This window comes from Typopeltis vanoorti, chromosome 12 (genome assembly GCF_054136105.1).
Source record: "Typopeltis vanoorti isolate ZY-2024b chromosome 12, IOZ_Tvanoo_1.0, whole genome shotgun sequence".
NCBI classification, from domain to species: Eukaryota; Metazoa; Arthropoda; class Arachnida; order Uropygi; family Thelyphonidae; genus Typopeltis; species Typopeltis vanoorti.
In genome coordinates, this window is record NC_143560.1 from 66,380,241 (window position 1) to 66,394,099 (window position 13,859).

Consider the following 13,859-nt stretch of genomic DNA (forward strand, 5'->3'; position numbering starts at 1 on the left):
GGTAAATCAGACTAAAATGACTCCTGGAGTGAGAAGATGTGTTTCGAGCTGTATAATTAATTAATGCCACACTAAAATTCCTTCTTAACCCCAAGAAAATAAGCACTAAAAACACCAAAAAAAAACTAGGCTTATCTAGACATGGCACTGCTGACATACAATATCTGTAGCAGGAAAGGTGGAAAAAAAATACAAGAAAAAAATCACCAGTCTTATATCGTCAATAGGAAATCCAAGAAATCTGGCCTTCCAAAACATGGAATAGATACAGACCACAATATCATAGTCTGAAACTTACTCCATTGTCACCACTATAAATTTGAACATTCATTTAAAGAAAGCACCAAAGCCTTACTTTATCATCCAAACTTGAACAGGAATGACAGCCTCTCAATATTAAAGATATGGGAGAGCCTGAGAGCCTTATTTTAATTACACATAATTAAAGTTTTAATTAATAATACAGTTAATTTCAGGCAGAAATATATGGCCTTTGAATAAATATTATTCATTTATTTCCTTGTGTTTTCATATGAAATGAAGAAAGGGATAGTAAAGATTAAGAGCTGGGAAAGTAGGAATAGTTAATTTTTAAATGTTATTATATTCATTTATTTAGCAGATTCAAAGAACTGTAAGCTTTCTATGATGATAATTATATTAGCACATTAACAGAGATATAATCAAAATATAAAAATTTGTCTGACAAAAGTCTCCTTAAGAAAGAAAGAAAGAAGGGGGATGGAAAGAGAGAGAGAGGGCAAATAAATTATAGTCTGATGATTAGGTATCCTGCTTTACTTGAGAATGAAATCAAATCTTGCATGTAAATCTGATATTATTTATTCAATCTCCATATTACTCACAGAAAAGTGAAATGACATCGATACGTATTTATTCTAAGTAAAATAATAAAATGGAAGTCTAGTGTATACGTGTCATATTTGCTTACTATATTTGGCACCGATTTCATGCAATGCATATTACTGATGATTTTACTTTCAGACTGAAGCTTGTGTCTTCAGAGAATAACACTAAAACTTCAATAAAAATTTTCAATGTCAGACTTCAAAAAATATATATAAAGAATGCATAGTATGCCAATTTATATAAGACGTACTTATATATATATATATATATATATATATATATAAATTTAAGCATACAAGAAGTTATAGAACCACTTGATGTGTGTTAGTTATGAGTGGGAACTTATTGATACTCTTTTAGATGAACTGCCAGTTATATTTCTTGAAAAAAAAAAACAGGAGCAAGAATTATAGAAATGTTTATCCAACTTTGTGGACATGAACAGAATCATTTTAAACAGGCTATGTTATTTTAAGAAATTATCCTAATGTAAAATGATATGATTAAATTCATATATGTAGTTTTCTGAACACTATTTTTTCATGAAAAAAAAAAAAAAAAAAGGATTAATTGAAAAATGATTGTTAAACACAGTGGAACTTGCCATGTGAACAGCTACTCAATGCATGTACAAATGTGTGGTGTATGCACATGCACTTGATATTGTAAAATCTAGTTTTTCAATATAAGTATATCTGTATTTATCATTTTAAAATGCTTCTCATGTAGACCTCATTGAGCTTCAGGCACCAGTTTGACTGAACCATTTTAGCTACTAAATACAATAACATTATAATTACTTTCACTGCATCCAGTGGAAGCATTTACAGTAAAGTATTTTTTATGATCTGGTGTAATTCCCTGAGGATGCCAGCTACAGTAAACATTTTCAGTATGTTTCTGAAAAATTTTCAATAATTGAAAATTTTCTGTGTAAATGATATCATTCCAGTGTATGTAAATATAGACAGAGAAAAATTCTGACTTTTAAGTATATGAAGTTTAATTTTTCTTTAAAAATCATAAACACAGAAGTTGTAATGGAACTTGATTAAACCCTTGTGCAGGTACTCAGTCCTGGTATATTGAAAACTTTTTAGTATACCAGGACTTAGTGCATGGCAAAGCATACTAAAAAGTTTTCATTTTATAACATGACAAAACAATAACATTAAGTGCATATTACTGCAAAATGATGGCTATTAACCTAACTAAACTTAATGTTCCTGGTGATTAGCCTAGTAAAAATCAGAAAAACAAAATAGTATACTATCAAGATGGTAGTACTATTTTTTAATCCCGTTGAAAATTTAAGGAAACATTTCATATGGTAACAGAAAGTTATTACACAGAGATAACAGTCATAATTTTGTTTACTGATGAAAACAAGACTGTCTTTTAAAAACTGAATCAATTAGTAATACTCATATATATTACATGAATGTTATATATTCAATTGCTTATGTTATAGACTTCTTTTAATAAAGACAAAATTGTTTATTTTAAATAAATTTAGTCCACAGCAGTAGAATTCTTTTGAGCAGAAAAGTCTTTTTTCTTTTAATAAATGGTTTCTTATTATGATTCAGGAGTTCATGTTTCAGTGGTTGATAAAAATTATCCCTAACAATAGAACCATAACTCATTATACTGGTGATAAAAACTGGAAATAAACATTTATCTCTAGTATACTTTTAATAATGTTTCAATCCTAGACCTATTTAGCAGAAAAAATACTTTAAGTAAAACATGAATTTTTACAACAAATTTTCAAAGTTTGAAGAGCAACCTGTTAACTGATGTTTGCCAAGAGATATTTTTGCTCAAGGACTTTGGTATGATTTTAATTTGTATAAAATTGTAACTTATTTAGAAATATGCTATTTTTAAAGAATGTTTAAATAAATCCTTGAAGAATTGGTATAAAAATTTTAACTCTGTTATAAAGTTGACGTATTTTTTCACATAATATAGGCCAACTGTGTATATATATATTATATAATGCATTATGTATGCAGATATATCCATTAAAATGCCTTCATACTGACATGTACTAGAGTAAATTTTCATTGTTACTAATATTGTATAAAAATAAGGCACTGAAATAAAGTATATGCATAATTTGGGAATGTTCACTCAATTTGAGGATTGGAAATTATATTGACTTCTTGATTGCTAAATATGCAGCCTACTCTTCCCCATTTTTGTAGCATTTATTTGATTAATCAATTTAGTTTTTAATAAGTAACAGAACCTTTATAAAAACAAAGTGACAAATTCATTGGACAAGAATAATTCATAAACAGTGTTATACTTTGATTTTACAAAGGCTTTTGATAGACTGGCATTACAACTGTACCATATTTGGGTTACTCACTGAGTTGGACAGGTGATTAAGTGTTAGATAAGTAGTGTTGTGTATGGGGGGGGGGGGGGTTCTATATCCCAAAAGAGAAAAGTCACTAGTGGTGTGCTGAAGGGATCTGTTTTGGGGTCTGGAATATGCAGATGATGCAAAGATGGGAGAATAATGAGGAGTGAAGAGCAGACATTGTGGCCCTACAAGAAGATCTGAATGGAACATGTGAATGGGCAAGGGAGTGAAATCACCAGTTTAATGTGGCAATTTGTAAAGTTCTTCTGAAATTAGGAAGGATGGGGGGAAAATGGAGGAGATGAGAGATCTTGAAGAGGTGGTGCAAGGGGAACTGAAGTTTAGGAATCACACTGCTCAAGTTGTGAAATCATTACATCAGATTATGGCAATAATGAGGAGGATCTTGACATGAAGAAGTAAGGAGGTTATGGTTCAATTGTATAAGATCTCAAGCCTCATATAGATTATTGCATGCAAATTTGGTTATATAATTTTCATGGAGGAGGAGGATATAATGGATATATATATATATATATATATATATATATATATATACACACACACACACACACACACACACACTTGTCTACTTGCATATGAGATATACATGACTTCTGCATTACTTCAACCTTGGTATCTCCTTTGTAGCACCCCTATGGTCATGTTTGGTGAGTGTGGTAGATCATCCACTGTGGGCAGTACTTGCAGTTGACTCCCTGCATGTCCATCTCAGTATGGTATCACTGATTGTTGACCTGGAATGGCTCAATTTGTCAACAGTTTGCTGAACAGATAAGCCTGCAACATGGCATTCTATCACAATGCCTCTTTCAAAATCTGTCAGTTCAATTCTCACAGCCATTTCACCTGGACACAGTTGTACTGACTTGGACGCATCAAATTCCTCCAATTCATACCAGCTACAAACATGTGACTCATTACATGACACATGCACCTTGCACACTGGAGTGTCCATTGATTTCTTCCAAGCTGTGTGTGTTTCTCACACTCTTTTTCCTACCACAGCATCATAATTGACAAACTGAATGCTTATCTTCTAAAAATTATCATAGAAAAATGGTGGAAAAAAACATTAGACATAGAAATGATTTAGTGAAAATTAGCAACAGATATTTTGTACTGAAAATAACAGGAAGTTATCAGTGTGGGACAAACATGCAATTTAAAGAGGTAAAAACAGTTGGTTCTAAATGTCATATTTATCTTGGGATACTGAGAAAATATATGAAATCAAGAGCTTCAATATCATGATAGCTCAGCTGAGTAAAAGAACATCAATAACAATCTTTAATAGTTTTGCAGATTTTTTTCCCCAAAATCCTTTCAAAAGAATGAACTTGTAAGGCCACATAGTATCATGTGATTCAATGATTAACTTCGTAGTATAGTATAAAATGGATATATAGCAAGTTACATACGTACTATTTCCTCCCCTTATTTCCAAAGGAAGGAGATTGATTACTTAAAAGAACTGGATATTAGGCTAGTGGGATTTGATGTTTATATTATCAGTAAAACTGCAAATCATCATCATCAAATTCCTGACATGTACCCTCAAGGGGTGTAGAGGATATGATAGTACTACATGAAAAATTTATATCATTACTAACTTCCAATCTACAATTATCATTCAAAATCAGTCTGTTACTTGTAAAGACTTCAACATTATCAGATCTTATATTTCAATCATCTAAGTCACTTTGTACAGTATCAATCCACCTATGTCTTGGTCTTCCTCTGGGTCGTTTTACTGCCAACCTGGCAGAGAACACTTATTTTGCTAATCTTTCATTGCCCATTCTATTTAAATGACCATACCACCTGATATTAGCTCTGCTAACACATTCCTGGATGCTGACAATGTCAAGTTCTTTCCTAATATCCTCGTTTTAATATGATATTGCCATTAATGCCATCTGTTCAAGTCTCTAATCTTTCTCAGAACTCTCATATCTGCAGTCTCTAGTCTTTGGTCAAGTGTTTTACTTCTAAACCAGCTCTCAGATCCATAAGTTAAAACTGATTTGAACACTGTCTTGTATACAGCTGCCGACTAATTTCTCTCTTAATCCATATGAATTTATTCAATTGACTTCCCACCATACCAGCTATGTTGACTCCATTGTCTATTTCCATATTTAATTTACCATCTTCACTAAAAATCATGCCTAAGTAGCTGAAATGTTTTACTTGTTCTACAGTTTCCCTGTTCACAACACAGTTGACATTTTCAATAATTCTACCTAGTTTCATTGTCTGTGTCTTTTTAATGCTGACCTTCATACCATATCTATTACAACAGGTATTCAATTTAGTCAGGGAATCTTGCAAACTTGAAGTGGATTTATTTATAAGTATAACATCGTCTGCATAAAGCAAAGAGCTAACATTAACATCTCCAATTCTGATCTCATGTTTAATACCACTTTCCTTCATAATGTGATCCATATAGATAATGAATAACAGAGGGGATAATGCACATCCTTGTCTCACACCAGATTTAACATTAAACCATCTTCCTGTACTTCCTTCAATTCTAACTGCTGACTTACAACTCAAATACGGACTAAGTATTGCTTGATATAATGCCCCATTGACACCATATAACTGCAGCGTATTGAATAGCTTCTCTCTTGGCACCTTGTCATATGCCTTTTCCAGATCGACAAAACTTAAATACAGATCTTTGTTATATTCCCATGCTTTCTCAACTATTTCTCGTAAAGTGAAGATCTGATCCTGACAACCTCTATTTGGCCTGAATCCAGCTCATTCTTCACCAAGCTTTTCTTCCACAATTCTTCTCAACCTTTTCTCAAGTATACTTACATAGAACTTGCCAGGAACACTCAGTAGGGAAATACCTCTGTAATTCTCACATGCAGTTTTATTTCCCTTTTTATATATGGGTACTATCAGAGCTCTACTCCAATCATCAGGAATTCGTCCCTCTGTCCAGGCTTTCTCAACTATGCAGTGCAGCCACTGTAAGACTCTTATACCACCATACTTCAGCATTTCTGGTTGAATATTGTCTACTTCTGCTGCCTTTCCACATTTCAAGCCTTTGATGGCTTTTTCTACTTCAAGTATGGATATGTATTCCTGACTGCATGCCTGGTCAGTGTTTTTTACCACTGTGCTGTCATCACTGCTTGTTTCATTTAGCAATTTTTCGAAGTAATTACTCCATACTTCAAGGATATCTTTTTCTCCCGTTTTCATGTCACCTTTATCATCCCTAACTCCTTTTACAGCACTGTTTCCTCCATTTCTAAACTTCAACATCCTCCAGAATATTTTGCCACCTTCTTGATATTTATTCTTCATACTATGTTCTTGCCAAAGTCCTCCCATGACTTTTGTTTAGCTAGTTTTACACAGTGTTTAGCATTTTTGCATTTGTCTCTGTATTCTCTAAGAGCACAAGCTGAATTATTTGACAGGAACTTTTGATATGCTTTCTTCTTTTCCTTCACTGCCTCTTTAACTTCCTGTGTCCACCAGGGAGTTCTGATTTTTTTATCCTTGCAGACAACCTCACCACATGCCTCTCTGGCTGAATCAATCAATGTTTTCTCCAGAGATTGCCACTGAATCTCCAAGGATTGATTCCTGTTCTCAAACTCTTTCATTTTTTTTAAAATAATCTTTGTGTATTTTAGTCTACAGTTCACATCTGAGAGCTGCTCAACTTTTATTCGCTTTAAAACTTTCTTACATGTTATTCTTTTCCATATGAAATTCAATTTTATCCTGCTCAAGACTAAATAGTGATCACTTCCAATTTCAAATCCTCTGTACAATCTGGTGTCTTGCACAGGGAGAAAACATCACTATCAACAATAACATAGTCAATGAGACTTTTCTTATTCCTAGCCTCTTCTCTCCATGTGAATTTGTGCACATTTTTATGTTGGAACATGGTGTTAGTAATAACCAGTCCATGTCCTGAGCAGAAATCCAACAGATATTTGCCATTATTATTAGCTTTGCTCTTTTCTCCAAATTTTCCCAAAATATTTTTGTATATTTGACAATCATTTCCTACTCTGCTATTAAGATTCCCAACAAGGAACAACTTTTCCTTTTTCATTGTGTCAGTTGCTTTTTCTAAAGAATCAAAAAATTCCTCCACTTCTACCTTAATAGACCCTTCTGTGGGACCATAGGCACAAATAAGTCTCATTGTCCAATTTCCCATTCTGATATTAGCCCACATCACTCTACTTGAGACTGCCTGCCATTCAAGATTAGCTTCGTATTTTGTGTTGAATACTATGGCTACTCTTTTCCTTGATTGTCATTTCCTGAATATAACATTTTGTATTTATTGCTCAGAAAGATCGCACCAGTTTTTGCCTTTTTTGTTTCAGTCACCCCTATTATGTCGATCTGGTACTTATCTAATTCCTCAGCTAGCTCCATTTCTTTGCCATTCAGGCTTCTTATGTTGATAGTACTGATCTTTAACTTTGGTGATGTTGAGTTGGGGTTTGTTTTCAGATTTGTTCCAGTAGCTGACTTTTCGCTGTTCACCCTGGTTGCCTGGCGAAAACAACGGAGGCCTTGTTTAATATGGCAACACCCCAGTCGGCATGAAATTTTTTCATGTCGTACCATCATATTTTATTTTGATTTAACCAATAAGAATACAATTTGGTCCGCTAAATCCCAAATTGGGGGTGCTTAAGGGTCAAAGCTGTATAACTGAGAGGAGACCTCCACATAGCCTTTAAAGGAATGCAGAGAACCGACCAGGGCTTCTGACCTAATGTCCAATCCTCATCTTCTCGTGGTGCACCCTGTTGGGTATCTACTTGGATACTGAACAAATGAGGATGGGCTGGCAATTTGGGATTTGGGAACATGATACTGCTTGGCCTTTTTTTTTTTTTTTTAACACTTCTCTTCATTTCATATTGCCATCATTTAGGAATTGAAGAGCAGATGGAATCCTCTGCATGTAATCTAGCACGAAATACAAACAAAAATGATTCAGTACCAGATGCTCTTGTTAAAAATAGGTCAGTCACTGATATCAGTTACATAAACTAGTGCTTAAACATCTGGACAAACAATAAATACTGCATATAATGTATGTGACATGATTCAAATGTTATAATTAGAAGAAAAGTTTCAGAATTATAGTATTTGTTCTGTATAATAGAGCACATCAACTCTCATTATAATTCATCCACTGTAACAAACTACTGAAAGTCCCAACCAACTTCATAACATAATACTATATGTATAATATTAAGTAATAATACTAAGTATAATACTATACTTAGATGGTGCACTGTAACAAACTATCCGCTATAACTAAGTGTTCTGGCCTTGAGTTTGTTATAGAACGAGACGTTCATAATGTGATTAACTCAGCTACATTGTGTGTGTGTGTGTGTGTGTGTGTGTGTGTGTGTGTGTGTGTGTGTGTGTGTGTGTGTGTGTGTGTGTGTGTGTGTGTACATACATATATGTCTTGATGGTGTTTTTACTATTCAGTATTAACATGTTACAGTCTAACTTTGGTTTACCTGCCCATTTGATATCCTGAAAATTGATAACCCTATCAGTAAAATACTAGGATACCAGCATAAATGAAATAAACAATAAAGTCTACAAACGGATATTTATACACTTTAAATATTAAAAAAATTTATTTATTTATTCATTATTTCTTTCTGTACAAATCATTTAACCAGAAGAGGCTATGATTTAAATCGGTCTAATATTCTTTCAGACTTTTTCTTCTGTGACTTCATGTCATCCTTATGCTTTATAATTTCTTTAACAAAGGCCTGAAAATAAAAATACTTTGATTTTTTTTTCTATATTTAATGGCATGCAGAAAACAAGTTATGGCTTTTGTAAATAAATTGAAATAATAAGTAAACATGATAAATTCAGAAATATTGCACATAATATCTACCTGTCGAAAAGAAATCATTCAGCATTTCTTTCCAAAATGCTGACTGATTTGGTTGATATTTAGTCTCAGACTGTAAAATAAAATATTATCCTGAATTATGTAAAAATGTATTATTTGAATAAAATAAAAGGTAAGCGATTATCTATAATGTTCTTATCCTAACATTCTCCTCGGTATTACTACTGAATCAATGAATCCCCCTACAGAAATTCATGTTATTTGTCCAACAGTAAAACACAAAAATAAGTAAACGAAGCACATAAATCTCTATTATGTTGGGTATGATCTTATCATTTTGAATGAGAACCATTATGATGAGTTCAAGTTTGCAATAATGCTTCTTGACTACTGTAAAACTGTCCAAAAGGGATGGACAAAATCTGTTTAGAGAGCATGTAATTGTCTGTTGCATGGATAAACAGCAAGTACATGTAATGTTCAATGAAGAGACTGGTTTGTGTATCTCTGTAAACAAACTGAAAACACATTGGGCACCCTACCTAAGATTTATGGGCTATCTGGCATGAAAAAAATAAAATAAAATAAAGGGGTGGGAGGGGGGGGGGAGTTCATTTTGGACAAAAGTATAGACAGCCCAATCTACATGCAGAATAAAGAAGCATTCATCATTCCTGATCTATTAATGACAAAGCTTTCGATTACTTAATTTTACAAAAAATACAATATCATCATCAAATGCCTGATATATACCCTCAGGGGATGTACAGAATATTATGGTTTCCAAGAAACCAAACAAAAAGTCTTGATGATTTTTTAATCACTTTTTAATTTTTGGAAATCACCTGTAATAAAAATAATAATAATAATAATAATAAAAAAAAAAAAAAAAAACAGAACTTAATGTGCCATTCAGTTCTGTTCAGACCTTAAAGTCTGCATTTTGAAATATGGTGATATTGCTGAGACCAATTTATGCAGAAATATGTCAAATAACATATTGTTATAGAATGTTCTGGTTTTATATTACCCTGCTTTGACTTTGTTTTCACCTTTTACTTAATACTTCAGGAATGGTCGAGTGCCTTAACAATTAACTGCCACCATCTTTCTATTTCTACTATATCTTATGTTCTCATGCTCTATAGTCTAACAAATTTATTTGTTTTATGACTGCACCAGTTAGACTGTATATTGAGTGCAAGATTATGAGATTTTAAACTAAAGACAAAGAAGATATTGTTTGTATTGCCTGCTTATACAAGGGTGGTCTGAAAAGTTCTCAGTTTAACAATAAAAAAACAAATTTATAATTTCAAAATTATTTTTATTTTTCACCATAACCTCCCTTAAGATTAATACATTTATTCCAGTGATGCCCCAGTGCCATTATCCTGCCCCATAATAGTTCTCAGTGAGATCTGCAAAATACCCCCTCTACAGCTGCAATCACCTCTTGATTTGAAGAAAACACTGACCAGTGAGGAAGAGATTTAGTTTGGAAAGAGATAGAAGTCAGAGGGAGCCAAATTGGGGAATACAGTAGGTGTTCCAACAATTAATAGTGCAGATCCCTTAATTTGTCCATTGCCAAAACAAAATTCAGGTGCATTATTTGTCCTGATGAAAGATGATTTTTTTATTCTCCAAACCGGGTCTTTTCTCAAGAATTTTTTTGTCTAGTCTTGTTAAAAGATCAGAATAATATTCCCCAGTTATTGTTTTATCTTTTTAAAGATAATTAATAAACAAAATGCCTTTAACATCCCAAAACACCAATGCCATAACCTTTCCTGCTGATAAACCAACATTGTCTTCTTTGGGCTGAACAACCAGCTTCTGTCCACTGTTTTGACTGCTGGTTGAATTCTGGTGTGTAATGGTAAATCCAAGTCTCATACATAGTAATAAATCGACGCACAAAATCAGTTTTTATTCTTGTTAAAACACTCCAAGCACTATTCAGAGATTTTCATGCGAGTGTGTTTTTGATCTGCTGTGTGCAAGCACGCCACCCATCTTGCGCAAAGCTTTTTCATTTGCAATTCTTCATGCAAAATATATCCTACATGTTCTTTTGAAATGCCTATAGTCTCAGCAATTTCACACACTGACTTGCCAGTCATCCAATACCATATCGTGCACTTGATCAATGATTTATGGTGTTATTACACTTTTTGCACGTCCTTCACGTGGGTCACCTTAAGGCTGGTATGGCCACTTTCTAAACTCAGCAACCCATTTCTTAATTGTAAAACAAGGGAGAAGAGTGCCCATAAACTTTTATGAACTTCAAAGGAATTTCTTTTGGGATTAAACCTTCTTTTACAAAGAATTTTATAACCACATGATACTCAATTTTATCCATTTCAAGGGATACAAACAACACTTTTGCTTCAGACAGCTGTATAAAACAAACTACTCGATAGAATGACTTGCAATTTCACATGGATGCTTATAACAGATGTACCAACTTTGAAAAAAAAAAATCTTGCTGATAGTGTTCCAATCTAAGGTCGAAGCCGAGAACTTTTCAGACCACCCTCATATTAATTCTTACCTTAAATTAGTCGTGGCTTAATTATAAATCACATAAACTTCTATGTTATGCAGGTTCAAATTTTTTAGGATAGTGCATTGACAGAGTCAGTCCAACGTGTTGTTCACAAACCATTTAATTAAATCAAAAAGGAATATTTACAGAATGATTCACATTAACATATATAGAATTTTATTACAATTCTTTTGTTATTCTCAATTCTTCCTAATCTAAACTTAGTTCTAATTTTATTCCTTTAAAGCTAATTCACAATATAGGATAACCTGCCAGTCATATATATATATTAACTGACAATATGGGATACCTTATGCAAGCCGAATTCAACATCTATATACAGGGTGTTCGGGATAAATTTGACAGTTTCGTAAGGAAAAAGAAAATCTTCTTTGTATCTATTAAATTTAATGAATTGACAAAAAAACATTACAGGCAGAGTTAATTACAATACTATCAACAAGATTTACTCAAAATAACCACCATTAGCATCGATCACAGCTTCAATTCTGCTTCGGAACCTCGAACAAGCTGATGCTACAGTCTCCCTGGGAAGGGCCGCAAAAACTGTTTTAATTTTATCCATTAACTGGGCTTTTGTATTACTGGAAGTGCGATTGGTGTCTTTTTCAACTGCGCCCCATACAAAATAATCCATGGGGTTAAGGTCTGGGGAGTTTGGAGGCCAAACATTTGGACTGGTGAAGTCGTAGAAATTTTCAGACAACCATTTTTGACTTTTCCCAGAGGTGTGGCAAGGGGCCGAATCCTGCTGCCATACATACGGCCTACCATTGGCTACCCTTGTTATCCAGGGCTTGACTACAGTTAGCAACTCCACGAACAAAGCCCGAATTCCAATGCCAGGGTTCTTCAACACCTGTTCCTGCAGATTTGCGAGGAATTCTGCTGTACGAACGCAATCAGATCGTCTGCTAGGGATCTTTCTTCTTGCTACATCCTCGTAGTCACCATTGCAAGTCTCTAGTTCATGCCTGATTGTTTTTACTGTATTCAGGGAGCATTGGGCAGCAGTCGTAATATCCTTATTTTGATGGCGGGCACGAATCATCATGATACAAGTTATTCTCTTCCATGATTCAGGTAGGTTCCAGCTATCCATCCTTTCTGACATCTTGTATATGAATGAAGAAGGGTCCAAACTTTTAAATGAAGAGAAGTGTGTGTTAATACATGTAACTTACGGAAAAATATAATTAATTATAAATATGTCAAATTTATCCCGAACACCCTGTACATTATCACATAAACGGACACACTTGATATACATTCTTGTTCAGAATTATCACATATATAACTACTTACAATTCTTGTTCAGCACACTGCCTTTTACATGAATATTTTGTTCACACGTAAGTGCTCCTTCTTGTCTTTCTTTCCGTCTGCTGAGTTTCTTCATTTCCCACTAAATTTCTTCCTTTTCTGAGTTGTCGATTATTCCATGCACTATAGGACCCGCAATATGGCGGCGATGTGCAGCTCTTTCCTTTTGAGACGATCAACACAGGACATCTCACGTGGCGGCAGATCCAGGTAGAAGACTCTGAACCTATGATGCTTCTCTTTAGATTCCCGACAGCGGATCTTACATGGCGGTGGACCCAGGTAAGAGAAGATTTAGAAAACCTTAAGACAAAATTCCTTCGATGACTTGCTTTATATACACACAGACTTCTGTTGTATGCATGCACGCATTTCTTGAACTTTCCATACATGGTCATGCATTGACCTTTGGACATGCTGACATCATTCTTCATGCATCTTTGGAAATTCTTGGAATTCTTCACTATTCTTATAATTAGACTTACTGATTTGAGATGAGTTAACAGCATTACATGATGAAGTCATGTGCCACACTATTTCAACAAAGCCTCATTTAAGTTATTAAAATTACAAGATTATTACAAACAAAATTAATATTTCTCTAAGTATGCATTCCTCTTAAAAAAAAATTATCTACCGTATATTCTGGTGTACAAGTCGACCTGGCATATAAGTCGATATTGGAATTTTTTGAATTTATTTGAGTTTTTATACTATACTCGTCGTATAAGTCGACTCGAAAAATTTCTTTTTCGTATTGACCAGTTGACCAATAGTGAACTAAAGTGCAATGGCTCCTT

At 33.7% G+C, this 13,859-nt stretch overlaps 1 protein-coding gene across 5 annotated transcripts in view; it reads right to left on the reverse strand.

Moving 5' to 3' along the window:
• Window positions 1–8,923: 8,923 nt before the first annotated feature.
• The window catches only part of LOC150100851 (WD repeat-containing protein 46), a 240,227-nt gene continuing 235,291 nt past the window's right edge, over window positions 8,924–13,859 (reverse strand). For all 5 annotated transcript variants that reach the window (XM_090401124.1, XM_090401126.1, XM_090401123.1 and 2 more), the window contains one exon: window positions 8,924–9,072. In XM_090401124.1, the coding sequence (XP_090257250.1) occupies window positions 8,983–9,072 (90 nt within the window). In that variant the 3' untranslated portion in view covers window positions 8,924–8,982. The remainder of the gene's footprint in view (window positions 9,073–13,859) is intronic.